Below are 22,220 nucleotides of genomic sequence, written 5' to 3'. Positions count from 1 at the left end.
TATATATGACAAGGATGCTGAATCTTTTGCCCTACAGACATTTTGGACTGCAAATCTCACGGTCATTTGTCATTGTCAATATGAGTTGGGGATTCTGGGAATCGAAGTCCAAAACTTCTGGAGTGCCAAAGGTCCTTCAAACTAATGTATGGCATCACATGTATATACTGACTTAATGTGGAATATAAATAAATCACAGAAGGTAATGAATACAGACATCCATTAATGCTCTGCATTAAGTCATATAGGTATAACTATAGATATATCTATAGATAGAGATATATAGGATAAGCACTGCCCCCACAGCTATGTTTGAAGAAGGTCACAGGTGACGTGACCTGACTGGTGCCCTTTCAAAGACACTCCAACCCAGTACTTGTCCAAATTCATTCTGGCGTTCATGAGTTTCTAGATCTCTAGTGGTGGGGAAGGGAAGCCTATTTTTGCAAATCTGGGAAAAGCAAACAGCTGTGAGTTGGCCAGAAGAGGGTTGATTACAATTATTCATGGCAAAATTATTTACCCAACTCCATCCTAGAGGACAGGAGAAAAATAGACGTGGAAGACAGCTATGATGAACTTTGATAAGAACCCCACAGCACCAAAGAAAAAAGAGGAAGTGAAGTCAAGAAAAGAAGGACAGACTCTAGCATTCTAAAGTGAATAATTTAGGATCTGTGCAGGAATGCAGATGTTCACCTTCACACACACACACACACACACACACACACACACACACACACACACACAATATCCTAATAGTATACTTATTAAGTTTTCAAAAAGAAGGGTGGGAAATATATTCAAGAACAGAGAACCTACACAATATGCCACTCCAGTGGAAGCCCCTCATTCAAAAAATTTGCAGGTCTAGTGCTTCTGCACCCTGGTGACCAATTGGGAGAGAGAATGAAGGTGTTGATCTCCTCCTATGACCCTGGCTAAACAATTCTCCTTTGGAGCAATGTCTATTACATTACTTTTAATTTTGCCTTTCCTCAATTCAAATCACCTTAGATATGCTGAGTGGGGTATAAAGGATTCACTATGGTGCTCATACACAGAGAGCTGAACATTGGCTTATTCTTTTATCTCGTAGCCACCCAAGAATCACACAAACATTCTTGATTCAGTTAATTTTTGCACATTTGTCCAAATGCATATTTGCATAACATTGTTGCATAATATATATGAACTTTTGTATTAATACACATTTCCAAATAGTAAATATTACCCATTTTAAAGGGTTATATTTATGCTGAAGTGTCATGTAAGTAAATAAAAGTGGTATAACATTCGCTTTTCATCAATCCATCAGTTGACTAGAAAAGATTAATCTTTTCTGTTCAACATGTTAAAATATTATTGAGTTGGATGGACCTTCCATGTAATCAAGACAGATAATGAACATGTGAACAGGGCATGCCCTAACTTTGCTTCCCTTTTGTTCAATTTATTAATCTTCATGTTTGAGGGGTGGGGATGAGCTTCTTCAGGTGGACACCCTTTGCAGCGTGTAAGTTCCACACATGTTTAAAGTTTTATATTCCAGAGTTTTTAACTTCACAGGGAGCTCATGGAGATACAACATTAAAGGATGGTGAGGAAAACACAGCTAGTCTGCTAATTCTTGCTCCAGATTGTTGTTTGTTCATTTTCTTTTAAAGCAGGGGTCTCCAAACATTTCACACAGAGGACCACATAATATATTTTTGACATTTTCAAGGGCCAAAAGAATGCACGTGCACACACTCTCACCGGCCCGCACTGCTGCCCACACACATGCACACACACAAGCCCACTTGTACTCTTGCCTGCCCCCCACACACATGCACCCCACCCACAGACGCACATGCACACACTCCCACCCACTCAAACGCAACCTGCCCACATGCACTCCCGCCCACCCTCCCAGACAGGCCGGATAAACAGACCAGGTGGGCCAGATGTTTTTTGCTTACCCTGCAAGTGGGTGAGATATTTCCTGTCATTATCACCAAACATTCTCATATAGGAAAGAATAACATTTTTGTAAACTGCATAAGTTGTGCAAATTGCATAGCTTTGCATGTTTGCATGAGCTGTTGCCTTGTTGCCTGGACTTTTAAAAATTAGAAGCATTTGGTGAGTCCTCTGAGGTTTTTTTTTTAACAATCACCAAGTCCAGTGCTTGCATTTTAATTCTGGTGATAGGACACTAGTTTTGTAAATAGTGCTGCAGAGACACTTTGTGCAAATTGCAGAAATATTGATGAGTGGAAAGCACGTCTTGTCTCATTTATGTGCTGGGAGAGAGACATTTCATGGAGCTTGCAGATTCCTTATCAGAGAGTTTCGATACACCAGAAGAGTAAAGAGTAAGTCCATTTCTGCACATGAGAAAAACTAAACAGCTGTGACTTTGTCAGGACCAATTAGGTTCTTCCAACACTTCCTCCCAAAGTTTCAAAAAGTTGCTTTTAATAACAATGCCTAGGACTATCATCCAAAAAAGTAACTTTTCCAAGCTGTGCTTCCATGCTGCTAGCAAGAACCTTGCAGGGGTTCGGATGAAATGGAGCCTGCAGGATTACAACACTTTGTCAGGTGGCTTGGATTCAGGATTGTGTAGGGATTGGTTTCACAGAGTTTGATGTGAGGAAAGCTATTGTTTGGCTTCAATAAAAAATAACAACTTCCTTTTATTATCCAGCAGATAAAAATGGTTCTGTCAGGAACTTACAGAGTAGATTAAACTGCGCTGTCCCTTAGTGCAGCGGTCCCCAACCTTGGGCCTCCCGATGTTCTTGGACTACAACTCCCAGAAGCCTTCACCACCACTTCTGCTGGCCAGGATTTCTGGGAGTTGAAGTCCAAGAACATCTGGAGGCCCAAGGTTGAGGACTACTGCCTTAGTGGACCACCTCTTATTTGTTAGTTTACCTCAACTGGCACTTGTTTCAATACATTTACTCACAGACTCTGGTATAGCACTACTTCAGTCTTTTTCTATTCCCTTTCCTCATGCAAAGGTGAAGCTCTGTTAGCACTTTTTGTAGTTTAACTCCACAAATGCCAGTTTGAACATGAACTCTTTGAGGGGTTGTTGTTCCACCAGGAGCTTCTTGCTCTGCCCTGTGGTGGTTAACTCTTTGGACAAATGCTCCTAAACCAGTTGATATTTTGGCAGCCGGAATGCATTCACACAACAAAGTATTCAGCTAGTCCCATTCAACATGATCTCCTGACTCTCTTTAAATTCTATACGTACCATATATTGCCATTGCTATATAGGATACATATGTGCTTACTCCAAAAAAAAGAAGAAGTGAATTTTGCAGTTCCATAGATATGTTATTGAAATATCAAAAACTTCAATATTTTATTGTTGATATTTTCAATGTGGAAAAAGTACCAAAGTATTTCCTATCCATCTGTGCACAAAATCTGGCTCTCCAAATCTGTTACTATAAATTATCTTGGCTACTTCCATTCTGTCTACATATGCCCTCTGTTTAAGGTTAGATTGAGGTAAGGTGAGAATTTTATTAGGTTCATTCCCCCCCCCATAACTTTCTAAAGTTTCTTCATGTATTAGGTAGAAAGAACCTGACAGTTATTTTTTAAAATTGGATGGGGACTAGGGACATGAAATTGGTTGATTTGTGCATCCTCCCAGAGAGGACTTTGAGCACTTAGGTCTTTAAAACTTGGCTTCTAATCCTTGTATATTTGACCATAGTCCTGATGCTGAATTAAGGTGCTTGCCAATTTTTATTTCGTGACTAGATTTCATATTAATAAACAGGCTGGTATGACGTGATTCTCTCTCTACTGACTGTAACTATTTCATTTGGTCAGTGCAAAATCTCATAATCTTTTTCAACTCCTTTTCTGACAAAGACTTTCCAGAACTCCCAAATATCTGCCCAGATTCGACAGGACGAATGTAAGATGTAAGAGGAAGTGAATGTAAGATGTGAGAGGAAGTGAAATTGAGACCATAATCTTCTTGCACAATCTAACACATTTATTTATTTATTTATTTATTTATTTATTTATTTATTTATTTATTTGTTTATTTATTTATTTATAAACAAACAAACAAACAAACAAACAAACAAACACATCATTTATGATGTGATGATTGTTCTCTGGCTTGCTATTGTACCTACTATATTTTATCCTCTTTGGTTTCAACTGGGCTTACACTTGAGCAAGGAAGTATCAAAAGAGCATTGAATCATCAAAATATAGCAATAGTATACTATCTTGACAGATTTGCCTGTCCTCAGGGGTTATATACCCTGCCACCTGGGCATGCATTGCCCAGAGTGTCACTAGAAAAGGGCCCTGGTAAACCACTTCTGAATATGTTACGGCTAGAAAACCCTAGGAAGGCCACTATGAGTTAGAATTGATCTGATGACACATAATAATTATTAACGTACATACTCAGGCTTACAAAATGTGTGTATATGTGGGTGTAAAACTGTTCCAACAACACCCAATGCAAAAAGTTGGAATGCCATTCATGCTGCATGTTTAAAACTTCCAACAACAAAATATACTTGCAACAAGTGAAAATAAAACACCTTTATACTGTCCATCCACTCATTAAAAGAGCTTTGTTTTTCAAAGATAGAATGTAATGTATTTCCTTACAATAGTTTGTTTGTTTTTGGTCATGTTGCCCCTAACTGCATTCCTACTTTCACTTGCCAAAGTTAAAGTAAAAGCAGTGTTAAGCTGGAACAGTTTTTACTGGCTGGGCTAAATGTGCATGATTTTGTGTTTCAGGAACAAAAGAGCTGGGCTTTGAGCATTTGTATCTGTTGCCTTCTTATCTCATCTTCCCTCCCTCCTAACATCCCTGGAGCACAAATAACACTTGTGTAAGTTTGTGATGCCCAGTATAAATACAACTTTATTTCTGGTGTGAGTATTTGGAACATTCTGTTAGCTAATTGATATTTAGCAGAGTTTTGGAAATTGAGTTCCCCCCTCCCCCAAAAATCATAATAATCACTTGCAAACCTGGAACGGGCTGCCATTATAATCGACAATTTAAAGAAAACATACATGCGGAAATATCCTGTAGAATTTTGCTTTCCCCACCCCCTCAGTATTCTACTTCTTGGACCCTTTAACAAGACTTGTACTTTTTGTTCCACAGATTGATTTACCTGAATAGCTTGTCATCTTGCTTTATATAGTCTCCACACTCTTTTCTTCTTTGAGTTACCCCCCTTCTATTATATCATAAGCTCACAAATATATATCATTGCTGGCTTTATTCTTATTCCCCACCCACCTTTTCACTTAGCTGTAGATTGCATTGCTGTGTGTTCTTGCAGCTGCCTTCCTACACGGAATTTTCCTTTTGTCTTAAATATTCATTTAACATGCAGGCTAATAGCTATTATCCAAAAAAAAAAATCAGTATATAGAACACATATTCAATACAAAAGAAGAAGAAATAAATACCATAGTGATCTGTATCTCGAAGGCTTTCACAGCTGGGATCTGATGGTTGTTGTGGGTTGTGCCTGGCTCCTAGCACTGAAAAATACAGCCTGCAAAAGGTCAACAAACTCTACCCAGCCACAAAGACCAGGGATCATTGCACACAAAAGACCAGCTAACAATGCCCATCAATCACAGTGTCAGATAATCTCTCCCACTTATCACAACAACACATCCACAACAAAAACATGCTGATCACCATAATCACCCAATCTCCTGAAAAGGACAAAATGTGTTCCCACAGCTATGAATACTCAACTATCCAACAAACTGCAACAGAGCAAGGCAGAATTCCTTCTCCTGTCCTCTGAAGATGCTGGCCACAGAGACTGCTGAAATGTCAAGAAGAGCAACCTTCAGAACATGGCCAAAGAGCCCAAAAAACCCACAACAACCACCACAGTGATCGTTTATTCAAAGCACATGTCTTATCATTGGCCATTTCATCAAGTGCAGATGGTGTTGGATCTTAACAGATTTTTCGATAACAGCAGTGCTCTAGCACAAAAAGCTTCATGCCCTCATGACTGAGTTCAGGCAGTTTTACAACACTTGGATTCCATAAGAGGCACCTGCAGGGAGAGGACATACACATGACTCCCATAGAGCCAGACAGAAGGGGGAGTGGGATTTCTGGAGGCCCATGCTAGCTCCATAGAGTTGGCCAGCTCAAGTGCAGGGCTCTAAGGGAGTCCTTCATTACAGTCAGGCAGGTAAGTGACATATCCTTGGAGAATACCTGCAGTCACCTTTATTTTAGAAGGAAATTGGGGCTGCAGCTAGCATAGGTAGCTACTTCTTGGAGCCATTTAACTATGGAGCTAAAAAAGCTCTGTGGATCACCTGCTATGACCCTTCATGCTAGTGAACCAGCAGATACATTTTTGGATTATAATGTAGGAGCAGTTCACTACCCTTTCTTCTCTACCACCTGAAGCAACGAGCCATCCTGTCTCATGGAAAGGCTAGCCCTGTAGGCTCTTCTCTGTTTACCCAGGCTTGAATGTGTCTATTTCACGAGTTCCCTAACTACATTCCACCAGTAGGTCATGTGTTCCTTTGCCACCTTTTAGCAAGCATTCCAGCTGCTGCTTTGCCATTCCATCTATGGCTATTTTCAATCAAGAAATCCATAAGCCAGACCAGACATAATGCATTTTTTTTAAATGGCCCCAGATGGGCTCTGAAATGATTTCCTTCCAGGTCAACTTTCAACACTATAAATTATGCACCAACACTAGGAGAAGTTCTGTATGACCTTTTTGTTTTACACCCAAGTACTAGAATTTGTTTGATGACCCATGAATTGGTCTTAAAAGGAACATGTTGTTTCAGCCCCAAGCTAGGATTCAGGTCAAGAACTATTGCAGTTGTACTGAACAATTCTTTAAAAACCCAAGCCCATGTATAGAAAAGTTTTTATTACTGTGGTCGTATTTGATTCGTTGGCCTGGAACTTCTTTCCTTTCTCATTTGGGTTAAGAAACATGTGATGTGAAAGCAGAAATGTGACTGCTCTGAGCAGATCAAGATGCTTCTCTGTATTGGTTAGGGGCAGTAGAAAAAGATTGATTAGGTAGGCTTTGTGGAACATAGGGGGAAAGAGGAGAGCAGCTATCCAGATTTGCAGCTATATTAATACAGTGAAAACATATTCACTAAAATATGCCCACTCAAATTATTTGAGTGAAATGGTACAACTCCTTTCACCAATGGCCTTGATGGGAAAAGCTCATCTGAAAATAGCATTGAAACCAACCATTTCCCTCAGGTGCTCCAACAGGCTCCCCTTTGTGTGACCAATCTTGCAACCAGTCTCTGAACAGGCAAGCAATGAAACCTCCTGGAATTGGAGGGAGGCACTTAATGCAGTTTCTCTTCTGCTCTGCATTTAGCCAACAGGTAGCTAGCTTCATCCCCTCCCAGTGTGCACCTTCACTTCTTTTCAGCCATCACCACTGCCGTTACCTTCCATTACTTCTCTCCAACCTGCTGCATTCCCAAAGGGTTGGGTAACATTCAACATAATCTCCAGCCCTCACCTTAGAACAGTAAGACTTCTGGAGAGCTTGAAGTTCAGAAAGGTTGTTCTACTATTCATGTATTTATTGAATACTTTGGTTTCTTTTTAAAGAACCTTACTAATGCACTAAGTCAGAAGACTGTCCCGTCTTTTTTTCCTCCACCTCTTTTGTTCTCCGTGCTGTGATCTTCCAGTCTGTTGACGAATGCTCTCCAAAATGTCAGAGGAATTCTGAACTCATGAGAAGAGTGCAACAAGGCTGACAATTATACCTGGGAGAGTTCCTTTCACTGACTTTGTTTTCAAGGCCACTGTGCAAACTACTTGTAAAGGGAAATGAAGCTTCAAGCTGGTGCCATAAGACACCTTGAGGTGAAGAGGTAACTTCAAGGGAGAAACAACATGTTGTAGGTTATGAGATAAACAACATGCCAATCATACCATAGAGGTAATTAGAAGTAGTGAGTGTTTGTCTTTCTTTGAATCATATCCTTTAGGACTAACATCTCTGTGGAATTCAAATTCTGATATTACCCTAGACCTTCAGTGGTTTCTTTATTCAGAAACCATTGAAGGAAGGTATTAGATTACTATTTTATTGATTGATTGATTGATTGATTGATTGATTGATTGATTGATTGATTGATTGATTGATTTGATTTGATTTGATTTGATTTGATTTGATTTGATTTGATTTGATTTGATTTGATTTTTACCCCGCCCCTCTAGATAACCTCTACTCGGGGCGGCTTACATAGATTAAAACACATCAAGATAACATATATAAAAATACAATTATTACAATTAATTCTAAACAACACATTTCCAAGATGGCAAGACTCAAGAAGGGGGGGGGACACTTAATTGATTGGAGGGAAGGCCTGTTTAAATAACCAAGTTTTTAAACTGGCTTTTGAAAACGCCCAGCGAGGGTGCCAGCCGAATTTTGGTAGGGAGAGTGTTCCACAGCCAAGGGGCAACCACCAAGAAGGCCCAGTTTTTTGTTCTTTCCTTCCGGGCCTCCCTCAGTGTCAGGCCCCTCAGCTGTCCCTGCTGGCTATGTCGGGTGATTCAGGTAGATCTGGGTGGGAGAAGATGATCTGCCAAATATTGAGGTCCCGAACTGTTTAGGGCTTTGTTAACACTTTTAAGTCAATGCAGAAATGGATGGACAACCAGTGCAAGGCAGCCAGAGTGGGGGAGATGTGCTGGCATTTTCTCACCCCACTAAGAAGCCTGGCTGCCGCATTCTGGACCACCTGAAGTTTCCGCATCAGCCTCAAAGGCAGCCCCACGTAGAGTGCATTACAATGGTCTAATCTCGAGATTACGAGCGCATGGACTAGAGTAGTGAGGGCCCCCCCATCAAGATACGGTTGCAGCTGGGCAATTTTAGAAAGGTCCTACAAGATGTCTCTCTCATCCTGCTGCTGGATTATGTGTTCCATCATTCCTGACCATGGGATATGTTGGCTGGGACTAGTGGGAGTTGGAATCCAGTAACACTGCGAGTCCCATATGTGCTCTACAGAAGCACAAAAGAAATAAAATTAAAGTTAGGAGGGTTGTGCAGATTTCACAACTAAGGTGTACATGTAGCCCTGTGACTAATGTATGTTTTAATTCTGATCTCTTAATGTTTCTACAGTTGTGAGTAGAGATGGGCACAAAACAAACCAAGAACCCCCCAAAAAGTGAACTGGGGTGGTTTGTGGTTCATTTCATAGGTGGTTCAGAGAGCTACGCTTTCATGAAGCATAATGAAAAACCAAACTTTTTTCATCATTGGTGTCTGATTTTGTTCTCTCTCCCCCCCCCCCCCAAAAAAAGTTCCCCTTTCATGGGCCCCTGCACCTACTGTACTTGCTCCAGGCCTCTTTTTCCTCTCTGCAGCTCCTGTCCAGCTGAGAAGGACAGTAGGCTGTCTGGGGCCAACTTCCTGCCCCAGTGCTTCCTGGGATACTTAGAGTATTGTGTCAAGTGTCGTTTTCCTGCCCATTGAACTATACATATAGGGAACCCTCAAAGATTACACTGAGCTACACATAAGGCTACCCTTCTTTTAGAGATGGGTCTGAACTGAACGGACCACAAATTGGTTGGTTGGTTTTAAATGATATGGTCCATTGTTTGTGGAAATTGATGAACCACAAACCATCACAACCTGCCATTTTGTCATTTTGTGCCCATCAGTTATTCTGAGCTAGAAGAATAAGTCAAATAATCCTCTAGTTTTCACTGCTCATGTGGAGAAACTGAAAGTCCCTTTTCATATCTCTACAGCCTTATTATCTGAGATATGCTGGTCAGGGAATCCAGATAAAAATTAAAAATTGCTGCAGCACCTTAAAGGATAACTATTATATTTGAATGTGAGTTTTCATGGATACATCCACTCCTTCAGACATATTAATGTTAACCAAAACCACAAGTTCTACACTAGTCTGGATTTTCTGTTTCCACTCTCTCTTCTTTAGTATGATTTCTTTAGTTTTCTATGGATTCATTTAAATTGGTATAAAATTAAGAACTTCACAAAGGTCTGCTTCATCTTTAATTGTCTATTTGAATAATATCTTGTTGAATAATATGTTGTCCAAATCTTTGTGACCCCATGGAACAGAGCAAGCCAGGCCCTCCTGTCTTCCACTGCCTCCCGGAGATTGGTCAAATTCATGTTGGTAGCTTCGATGACACTGTCCAACCATCTCGTCGTCTGTCGTCCCCTTCTCCTCTTGCCCTCATGCTTTTCCAACATCAGGGTCTTTTCCGGGGAGATTTCTCTTCTCATGAGATGGTCAAAGTATTCAGGATCTGCCCTTCCAGTGAGCACTCAGGGTTGGTTTCCTTCAGAACAGATAGGTTTGATCTTCTTGCAAGCCAGGGGACTCTCAAGAGTCCCCTCCAGCACCACAGTTCAGAAGCATAAATTCTTTGGTGGTTAGTTTTTTTATGGTCCAGCTCTCACTTCCGTATATCGCTACTGGAAAAACCATAGCTTTGACTATGCGGACTTTTGTAGGCAAGGTGATGTCTCTGCTTTTTGAGATGTTGTCTAGGTTTGTCATCACTTTCCTCCCAAGAAGCAGGCGTCTTTTAATTTCATGGATGCTGTCACCATCTGCAGTGATCATGGAGCCCAAGAAGCTAAAATCTGTCACTGCCTTCATATCTTCCCCTTCTATTTGCCAGGAGGTGATGGGACCAGTGGCCATGATCTTAGTTTTTTTTGATGTTGAGCTTCAGACCATTTTTGCGCCCTCCTCTTTCACCCTCATTGCACATTACACACATATAAAAGTGGTAATTCTTGCTCTCTTACAGAATTGAAGATGTAATACAATTAATGCATTCACCTTTTTCTTTGATGAATTGTTTTGTGAAAAATGAGCCTTTCAGTGTGATTAGCTAGTGAGTCATCCATGGCTTGATCTTATATATAAACAGATTCATCCTCTCCCCACTCATAGGTAAATGTTGCAGCTATTAGAAAACCTGGTCCTAGCTATTTTGCAGCTGGCTAGAATCTGTTTTTAGAGCTGTCTGCAAAGAGTGCATGGAAATCCACAACACCATAGGAATGAACACTGACAGGACAGTGAGTTTCACTGCAAAAGAGGGACAGTATGTACCTTGCTCAGAGTCCAGACAAGTTTGCACAGGCTTCTGGGAATTTAGTTGAGAAGTTAGCTAGGTGTTTCTCTAAGGAGGGGGTTCAAGACTAGAGGAAGAGGAGGAGTAATAAATAAAAGCTTCTGCTTGTTGTTGTTAAGCTTATGAGCTTCTGCTTCTTTTTAATCTTACATTTCTAGAAGGTGGTTCCAAACAATGATAAAGAAATCATTGCATCCTTTAGGGAAGGAACTTTCAGGTTAACTGGAATTGGAGGAAAATGTGAAAAATGCCTTTTCATTCAAATTTCAAATTTCTTTCAAGGCTTTATGATAGATAGCCTCTGAAATTTGAAAGATTTGGGATTCTTACAGAAAGGTTGATGAACATTACAGGTTTTCTTCACATTGCTCTGCTTTTTTAGCCTTTTATTAATGCTTCCCCCACCTCCCCCAATTTCCTTTATAATTGCCTAGAGGGCCTGGGTGTCCTTCCTTCACCTGGCTGACTAGTGCCTGCGATGCAGGTCTGATATTGTCAGATTGGTAGAAGGGAGTGCTGTCTCCCAGTTCTCCATATTTTTAGGTTTGGTATTGGGAGGGTTTGATGGTATTGCCCTTAGTGAGTGTGTGTATATTTCATTTTGTTTATGAATCATGATGATTATTCCTCTTTCTCTTTTTTTATTGCTGACAAATTAATGAAGATGGTAACATGATGATATATGTGAACTTCAAAGTACTATTAGTGCCTACATAGATCTGTGAGTGACTGCTTTTTCTTTCTTGTGTACTGTTGTTGTTGCCCACTTTTGGAGTAGACAATTACCTATTGCCTTCTCCCTGCTTTTTTTTGAGACTAGTTTTGAGGAGTCTATAGTTCTTAGTTGGATCTAGCACCAGAAACCAGAATGAGAAATCTGAAATTCAGGAACCTGAAAAGATTCACGTACTTTAGGTCTGATTGAAAGGGCTTGTACCTGAAAGAACCCGAAACCAAAAGATGAGTCTCCCCAAACAAAACAAAACAAAACCCTAAAAATTTTCCCCTGAACATTCCTAATGTCTTTTTCAAAGAAATTAATATCTATGTGTTTCCTTTTATATATGGCTCTTTAATTTGCTTGTTCAGGTACATGCCCTCATAAGTAAAATGGATCTCCATAAATGTCCATAAATTTGCATTTATTAGGAAGAAGAAAAATTTGGCAAAACTGCTTTCATGGACGACAATTCCCAGAATCCCTATGGCAATATGGTCAGTTTTTATTCTGGGATTGTGATTGGTTTAGGCCAGCAAGTCATTTTCCCAAGCTCTGCTATGCCTCTCATTATCTACTACATTATGGGAGCCAGTGCAGGTCTGGTAAATGTAATGTCAGAGTAGAGCTCAGAAGGCCTAAGTTCAAAATCCTACTTATTCATGGGAATTCAGTGGAGGGAATAGAGTAGCGTGGAAAAACTGCTCCTTGATCATCTCATGGATCTTGAAAATCTTACAAGGCCTGTTCTGTCAGAAATGGCTTGATGATGTAACAAAAGCAACTACAGTGGTGCCTCACTTGACAACATTAATCCGTTCCAGCAAAATCACTGTAGAATGAAATCGTCGTCAAGCAAAAGTAAAAAGCCCTTTGAAACACATTGAAAACTGCTCAATCGCGTTCCAGTGGGCGAAATACCTCAGCGTCCAGCAAAGATCCTCCATAGGGCAGCCATTTTCTGGTGCCTGTATTGTGAGGAATCCATCTTAAGCACAGTGGGGAGCCATTTTGAACAGCAGGTAGCCATTTTGAAACCCGACGATCAGTTGTTTTCTGATCATTGTAAAGTGAAAAATCAGTTCCCAAGCAGGGAACCGATCATCGTGAAACGAAAAAAACCCATTCAATCATCAAAAAACACATCGTGAAGCAATTTCATTGCTAAACGCGGTAATCGTTAAGCGGGGCACCACTGTATAATATAGTCCATAGCAATGAAATAAAATAGCAACATTTGTGGCAAATGCACATGGAATCAAAATATGAGAGGTGTCATGCTGGATTGGCTTTCATATAATATGGTAATGAAAAAAAAAACCTGAAGACCTTTAAGCTTGGATATTTTCTAGTTGTAATTTTAAAAGTATCTGAAGGAAATGACACTTTGTCCCCTCTCCTTTGCTACACCCAGTTTTTACTGTTTCTCTTCACTTGCTCTGAATTTCTCCCAGCAATCCATTTGTGAGTAGTGTGTCACTTGTGGGATTCCTGTGGGATTCTCATAGATGGCTGAGTGGTGGGTAGAGGGTCTGCCATTGCAAACCATTGGCAAAAAAAGGACAGCCATCTCATGTGAATATCACCAGAAGCCCCCGTCATTATTTATTCATGTAACTGCATCAACAATGTACACAGCTGTTTTAAATGGCCAACTCGTCCCATTTAATCCTGAAAAGAACCCTCTAAGGTCTGTTTGTTGAGAGGTATTTGACTCCTGAAACCAAGTAACTTTTCTGGTTAAGAAGGGATTTGAACGTGGATCTCCTAGAGATCCACTACCACCCTTGTACTCGCATTCTACTGGCTTTCTCAGATCAGTGGTTATGGTTAACATATAAAATGAAGTTAATATACATGCTTTGAAAGGGGAATTTATTTGTTGTCTGGATTTCTTTGCTTTTGGGGAATCAGTTCAACAATAATATATAGAATATATATAATATATAGAATCATTTAATTAATTAATTGTTATAAATTTTTTAGAACTTGTTATCCTTATGTTGTAAGCTGCCTAGAGTGGTCGAAATGACTAGATAGGTGGGGTATAAATACAATAAATAAATAAATAAATAACTTTTTGCAAAAAAAATTCTCTCTCTCTTAATAATATACAATTACCTACTCCATCATTTGTGTGAAAAGGAATGTTATATTATGGGTAATGGTTGAGAAATGCAAGTTAAAGAAGAAGACTGACAAGGAAACTTATTGGGGGCTGATCAACTTAGAAAAATTAAAGGATGCTACAGTCATGTGAAAAAGTACACCTAAAGTATTCTAGATGTGAGGCCATCTGTCCAACAGCTAAAGCTTGGCTGAAACTGGGTCATGCAACAGGACAATGATCCCAAACACATCAGCAAATCTACAATAGAATGGCTGAGGCACAAAAGAATAAAGGAGTTGCAATGGCTCAGTCAAAGTCCAGACCTCAACCTGATTGAAATGATGAAGTGGAACCTTAAGAGAGCTATCCATAAACAAATGCCTGCAAAACCCAATGAACTGGAGCAATGTTGTAAAGAAGATGGGGCCAGAATTCCTCCAGAACAATGTGAGAGACTGATAGTCATACAGAAAACAATTGCTTAAAGTTATTGCTGCTAAAGTTGGTTCTACAACCTGTTGTATCATAAGGTGTACTTAGTTTTTCACACAGAGCTTCTCCATTTTGGCTTTATTTATTTATTAAATATATCATGACACAGTGTAATATGCCATGTGTTGTTGTTCATCTGAGGTTGTATTTACCTAATTTTTAGACCTGCTAAGGACCAGGTGGTTTTTATTATGTCCTGATACAGAAAAACCATAGAATTCAAAAAGGGTGTACTTTCTTGTTCACATGACTGTATATTATTTTGAAAAGCCTTTTAAACATTCCCTTAAAAATAGCACTTAATATGCTTCATGTAACTATGTTGTTGCATGATTCAGAAATTTCCTTTTTGGACTGGATAAGTCATTTTTCCAATCTTCTGTCCAATACATGAACCTTACATTCAAAATTTTCAAGGGACATATAAACATGGTTTGGAATGTGTGAAAATAATTATCATCTGTTCCCTGGTATGATTCAGCTTCCTTTTTTCAAGCTCAGGCAAGCTGTTGTGGCTGTTCATTTTCAGACAAGGCCATCAGCTTTGACTGATGCACAATATCTTTAGATCCCTCTGGAATGATGTTTTCATAGAATTGTTTGAATAAAAAGGCTTCCACACAACATCTTATGTTGAGCTATGGAATCAAAACCTTGTTTTATATTCCCAGATACTATCTTAGTGTGATTACATTTCAAGTCTACCAGGAAACCTTATGCCATTTTTGTAAGATACTGACTTTTATGTGACTTACCCAGCAGCTGCTTTAGCACTGGGTGCTGAATATGCTATAAGAGATAGCTTTAAATTTCTGTGTTGATGCAACAATTTGGCAATTTTAAAATTTATATTAATGGAAGGGTTTTAATTTTTTGCATTGTATTTTGAAGATACTGTGGTTTCAGTCATTGTTTCTTGAAATGGGATTTGTCATATCACATATTTTTCTTGTGATTTAAATCTTTTTAAAGATTTGGCTATAGGTCATAAAAGTTCATCTTAGAATCAATGAATGTATTACTTTCATCTTGTACTCATGCAGAAGTAAAATGTAGAGTACTCAAGCATCCTAGGATATGATTGCAAGGTCTGAGAGAATTACTGAAAAGTAATTCACAACCTGTGATTATTATACTGTTAAATTCCTATGTTATATTTATGCCACACTTAATATGTAAATAGTACAATGTGTGATTCTGTGTATCTCTGGAATCAAAAACATTGAAGCTGAGACTGTCCAACTTTGGGGACATCATGAGAAGGAAAGATTCTCTGGAAAAGACAATAATGCTGGGAAAGGTGGAAGGCAGCAGGAAAAGAGGAAGACTGGATATGAGATGTTTTGACTCTCTAAAGGAAGCCATGGGCTTGAGTTTACAAGAATTGAGCAGGATAGTTGAGGACAGGACATTTTGGAGATCACTCATACATAACATGAGTTACAGCTGATTTGATGGGACAAAACAACAATAATGTTTCAAAAGCCCTATGAGGTCAGTTAATACACCATTATTCTATGCATTATGTGCTGTATTGTGTAATATTAATAACCTCAGCCTTTTTGCTGCTATATTTTTAATTGAAAAAGAAAATGTATAAGTAAATGTGTTTCTTTTTCTCTTTGAAACTAATGTAATACTTAGTACCCAACTCTTTTATTTTTATGGTTCCTTGTGATGTAATCATGAGACCCAACTGATACCATAATTTTTCCCCAACAAGCTCAATTTTATTAAGACTTCATATCTGAATCTTAAGTAATGTTTGGTGCTTAAACTGTCATGAGATTGTATCTGATTGATATGGATTTTCCTTGATTTTTAGTTTGGTGGCCACAAAAGAAACAGACAGTGCAAGATCTCGTAGCATGCCAATGTCTCCGTCCGATTTCCTGGATAAATTAATGGGTCGGATGTCTGGCTACGATGCAAGAATCAGGCCAAACTTCAAAGGTAATTTCATCTCCCAGGTATCCACCCAATTATGTTTTTATTTGCACAGATGCTTTGGGGGAAATTGTTTTGCCAGCAATGGAATATATTCAGCCAATAATTTAGAATATATGTTTGATCTTTCATATGTCATGGTAAACGTTTTTGAAATTTCTGGAGAATTTCCAGAACCAAAGAGCAATTAGAGTAGAGGATTCTTATAATTAGTAGAAATGTTGATGACATAATAATCTACCTGACCCAACAACAATGTTTCTAGAATAACCATTGGAAAGCCACACTGTAAGTCACAAGTATTTCACCCTGCCTGTATGAAACAGCTCCCCCTCTGCCTGCCATATCTAGCCTATGAGCTAAGGGTGGGACAATCAATTCCAGCAACTTTGCATTGTATTGAAGAAGCTTTGCCCCATATGAACAGAAAAACACAACACCACTGAGACAGAACATGCAGGATTTCATAGAATGGTTCAAGCAGTTCCAGACAGTCATATTATTTTCCCATACTTTTTCAATTATTTATTGTCAAGTTCATTGTTTTCTTACTGTTGGCTTTCATGCAATAAAGCATTACCATGATAGAACTGCTTATTCCTTATGACAGACCAGCTCATTATAAACAAGCTAAAAAGGCCTTTGTTTTTTAGCCTGTAGCAAAATGGTGGCAAAATGTCCTTGTCATCTTCTAGTGATTCCATTACTTTATTCTTTCAGATATAATCTGATGGTCCTTCATGGTTGTTGTTCTTTAACGAGGTTCTTTTTCCACCTCACATGCTAATTCTCATTATTATCCCAGAATGACCTTAGGTTCAACTTCATTTTCCTAGAATTGGATGTGAACATATATTAATGCTGCTCTCAAAATGTATTAGTATATGTTCATAACCACTCTGGGCAATATGTAATTATTCCCATTTTACAGATGTGGATCTGAAGTTGAGATATTCACTTGCTCAAGGCTAGCCAGTGGTTAACAGTGAAACAGAATATAAAACCAGCAACTCCAATATTCTAGTCTATGAGTCAAATCAGATGTTAAGGGAATGCATATTCCCTATGATTAACCTGTTTTCTCTTTCAGAACAGTATTTCCTCAGAGAGATGTACCGTAGCAGTCAGAGCTACAAGTTACATCTAAGCTTACCTTCCAATGACCAATTTTTTAAAAAAGGCATGCTAAAAGCAAGATATTTAGGAGAGAAAGACTGTGTGCTGCAACAGACAGTTATCTTTCACCACTTTGTGGAACTTCTCTGCAAAAGGAGGAACGATGTGATACCGGGTTTGATATTAAGATTCGGTGTTCAGAAACATATTGTTCTTCTCTTGTAAAAAGAAGATAAAAGAGGTCAAACATAAATCACCAGCAGATTCCACATTTATAGTCAATATGTAGAAAATGAGCCATGTTGCTGGTTAAGTGAGAGAAATGGAAACAATGGTAGCATGATAATATTTGAAAACGTATTGTAGCTTTAACTACAGAGCTCAAGATTGTCTGTGTTGTATTTTACCCTTGAAACCAAGAGTAGGCTATTAAAATACATGCAAGAGAGAATAGCCTTCACAATCGATATAGAACTCTGATGGAAGAGCAGACTAGCACTTGAGAACATTGTAAATATGTGGTTGGCATCTTTTTCTAACAGAAGAGCTCCAAATGGTCCAGAAAAGGTGAAGAGTCTATTTTTGAACAAGACAAATTGATTGCCGTTAGGTAACAGTTAAGTTTTTGTTGTAAGAACAATGTGGCTGGAATTTCTAGAAAAAGAAACAAAGATGGAGGTGATAGCAGAGAACCTTCTGTAGAAAAAAAAAGAAAGGGAAATAGAAATAAAGAGGAAGTACTCATAAAATTCAGGCAAAGGTTTCAGAAATAGGAATGTAAGAACTAACTTAAAGTTGCTGCTGATTGAGAGAGTAGGGCAGGAGAAATAAGTCTACATAAAACTAAAGGAAATGTCAAGCACTATGGGATGAATGGAGCTGTGTGCATCTGGAAGAACTGGAATGCTTTGATAAAGAGTGGGCAAGAGAGTTAGAAATCAGTAAACTGTATTTGAAACAAACTTTGTTTAAAGAAAACCCTTATGCCTGTTGACCTAAATTTGTGTGTTCTCTGCAAGCAATCAGCTGAGACCTCCAGTGAGAATGATCTGTGGCTCTCTTCACAGCCCACTGAGTGGGAAGAAAGAGAAGAAGAGATTAGGAAGAGTTGTCAGAAAAAGAGAGAAAAGGGAATTGTTAGCATGCAATCCCCAACAGATGATCTCAGAAATTTCATGATTAAAAACAAAAGGCTCTCCTTCCCTACTGTTAAGTCCTGCATGAACCCAGATATACTGGATAATTACAGATCAGTCTTAAACACTGCATTGTTGTGCAAAGATCTGGAGTGTGTGATAGACTTTCAGCTCCAGGAGTTCCTGGATGAAACAGACTCTCAAGATCTAATTCAATATGGCTTCAGCCCTGGCTATGGGATGCAGACAGTTTTATTTATTTATTTATTTATTTATTTATTTATTTATTTATTTATTTATTTATTTATTTATTTATATGCCGCCCACTCTACCCAGAGGTCTCTGGGCGGCTTACAACAATTAAAATTCAATACAATAAAAGATAAAATGATTAAAATACTATTAAAATGCAATTAAAATTGCCATCACCAGGACTCACAGTTGATGTTATTTCAATTAAAATCCTTCTAATCACAATCTAAACCAGTAACTAGACTGCAAGAATGTGCCTCTGTTGGTTCCCCTGGACCTCTCAATGGCTTTTGATACAATTGACCATGGTATACTTCTGAGTTGCCTCTGTGGGATGGGACTTGCAATTATTCTGATTCTTCCTGGAGGGTCACGTTCAGATTGTTATGCTGGAATGCTCTTGCTTGACACCATGCCTATTTGTTTAAGAGATCCTTTAGAGTTCTGTTCTGTCTTCCTTGCTATTTAACACATATAAGAAGCCATCAGAAGAGGTTGTCCAGAGTTTTGACGTTCAGTGCTACCAATATGCTGATGATACACCCAAGTCTTTCCCTCCTTTCCCTCCAATTCCAGGAAACAGTTTCAGTTCTAAACCAATATTTGCTGTCAGTAATGCACTGAATGAGGATGAACAGACTGAAACTTATTCCAGGCAAAAGTGCTCCTGCTTCTGAGAAGGCAGATCAAAGAATAGAGAACAGAGATCCTTACAACTTAGGCGTGCTCTCAAATTCATCCCTAAGCGTGAATGCTTACATTTTGGCAATAGGCAATAGTGTCTTTGCATAATTAAAGTCAATGTGTTAGTGACACTCAATCCTTGAAATGTTTGACCTGGTCATGGTGACACATTCTGTAGTTATATGCCATTTGGATTACTGTAATTCCCCCTCTGTGGAGCTGCCTTTGAAAATTGCTCAGAAACTTTAGTAGGTTCAGGATGCGACTACTAGACTTTTGGCTACAAAAAAAATGTTCTTGTCACAGTAGTCTCACTGGCTACCAGTCTATTCTCAGGCCCATATAACCTGACCTATAAAGACCTAAATGATTTCAGTCCAGCCTATATGAAGGACTATGACCCCCCTATGAACCTCTGCAGTTGTTAACATCTTCATAGGAGGCCCTTCTCTTAATCCCACTGCTCTCAGAGGCATGTTTGGTCAGGACACAAGAGAACGTTTTTGGTGACATAGGCTGTGCAACTCCCTTCCATGGGAGACCGGGCTGCCCCCCCTCCCTATTGGCCTTCAGGCAGCAGGCAAAGACCTTTCTTTTTTGGCGGCCATAATTAAATGGCTAAAGAGTGGGTTTTGATAGGGAAACTGTATTTTTAAAATATTTTTTAACCCAAATCAATCACCATGTGAAACCAGTGTGGTGTAGTGATTAGAATGCCAGATTCCACTCAGTGGGTGACAGTGGACCCATCCTGCGCCCTCTGACCTGCCTTGCTGGTTGTTAGGAAGATGAGGCTTCAGGAGACATGTACACTCCTTTGGCTTCACTACAGGAGAGGGGGAATGTTTGTGTGTGTGTGTGGTAATTAAATGAGTAATATAAATGGACAACAAAACCATTCCGATAAATAAGTACTGATGGGCCCCCAAAAATCTAATTTGAAATGAAAATAGTAATTGTTGTTTCTACCAAAAAAAATCCAACTTTTTTCTTAACAGTACAATCACTTATTGCTTCTGAGACAGCCCAACAATAGAGCATTCACATTCCAGAGCTATGTAGGGTGCTGATTGAACCCTTGGTAAATCCAGGAGTGAGGAATTCCAGCAATTCTATCTAAGCCTGAGTGCACTATGAAACAGTTACAGCAGGGTGATATCACTTTAACTGCAGTTTGTTGAGGTCTAGCAGATTTCTCTAGAAATCTGTACAGCACTTCTACGAACTCTTCTAGCATTCTCCAGTAAAAAATTCTAAATACCTCACTGAACTGCAAATGTTTGATACAAACAACCACTACAGTTGCTGGACACATTTTGCTGCTTGCCTGGATTCTGAATGTCACTTTTCCTCCAGTTCTGGATTGCCATTTTAAATGGTTGTCAGGTTTTTCCTAGGTTTTGAGCCCACTTAACCTGGCTCCTTTCATTCATTTTTCCACAATCAGCTGGCTCTAAAGCTATTGGCCTTCCCCGAACTCATGTAGGCCTTATATAATATACGTAATCTTAGAACTGCATTGCTGAAAGGGACCCTATGGATCATCAAGTCCAGCCCCTGTCAAGGAGGCACAGTGGAGAATCAAACTCCCAACTTCAGGCTCTGCAGCCAGAGACCCAAACCACTATGTCTGTGACATAACAATGACCTGCAGTTTGCTCTCACATCTTTCCATGAAATCTGAAGAGAATGTGATACTGATGACCTGACAACCCTGTTTTTGATGAAGCTGTGAGTCACCTGAAGATTTTTGTGGTGGGAAAGCAGAATTTCCATTTCCAAATTCATAAACAATATCTGCCTAGGTCCTGTATTTGAGATATTTGAGAGGTTCAAAAAGCTCTGAACTGCCTTTATACTTGCTATTCTCTAAGAATGTGATCAGTGTTGTCAGCAACAGAAAATGTCTGCCCAGTACATTCCACTGTTTGAAGGGGGGAAGCAAATGGTGCCACTTGCCCTGGAGTTTTTGAGGTGCATAACACCCCAAAGCCTGTAAAATTGCTACAGAAAATAAGGCACAAAAATCCCACATCACCTCCTCCCCATCCCTTATAGTAAAAACAATAATAACAAAGTTAAAGATATTTATATAGATATACTGTAGATGGTATAAATATATAGATATGCCATTTACAGACACCCAAAATCTGTTTTCCTGGGCAGCTGCCTCACACAGTTTAGCTGCAAGGCCAGTCCAACCCCCCTATTGTCTTTTGAACTGCCCCCTTAGTGCTGGCTCCATGCAGCACCCTTTTATATGGATGGTATGACCTGTTCATCAGTAGAACTATAGTTCCACTAGTGGACCTGTCTTGTTGGATTTGGTCATTGCCCTAAACTTCCTGACTTCCAATTGAATTGGAAACCAGGAAGGAACAGGAAACAATGGTGGACAAACTCAAACACGCATAAAACCAATTGCCACATATATTTTAGATGGCTTTTCTTTTCTCTCGTTCTCTTTTTTCTTGTTTCTTTATTCACCTCTCCAAATGTTTGATGTTAAATCAGAAAACATGTCTAGACTGTCTTTGACAGACACCCGAGGGAATGTGTCCTTTTTCTTCTATTTGACAATGC

The 22,220-nt window shown here is 39.2% G+C and overlaps 1 protein-coding gene across 3 annotated transcripts in view; it reads left to right on the top strand.

The window, feature by feature from the left end:
* Positions 1-22,220, top strand: part of GLRA3 (glycine receptor alpha 3) — a 141,227-nt gene that overhangs the window by 38,109 nt on the left and 80,898 nt on the right. For 2 of the 3 annotated variants that reach the window (XM_020803522.3, XM_073001442.2), the window contains exon 2: positions 16,328-16,455. In XM_020803522.3, coding sequence (XP_020659181.1) covers positions 16,328-16,455 — 128 coding nt within the window. Of the gene's footprint in view, positions 1-16,327; positions 16,473-22,220 lie in introns of those variants that run through there. The other variant, XM_078393878.1, reaches the window with a different exon arrangement.

This window comes from Pogona vitticeps, chromosome 5 (genome assembly GCF_051106095.1).
Source record: "Pogona vitticeps strain Pit_001003342236 chromosome 5, PviZW2.1, whole genome shotgun sequence".
Lineage (NCBI taxonomy): Eukaryota > Metazoa > Chordata > Lepidosauria > Squamata > Agamidae > Pogona > Pogona vitticeps.
The sequence above is the reverse complement of the archived record's forward strand: the minus strand, read 5'-3'. Positions and strand labels throughout refer to the sequence as shown.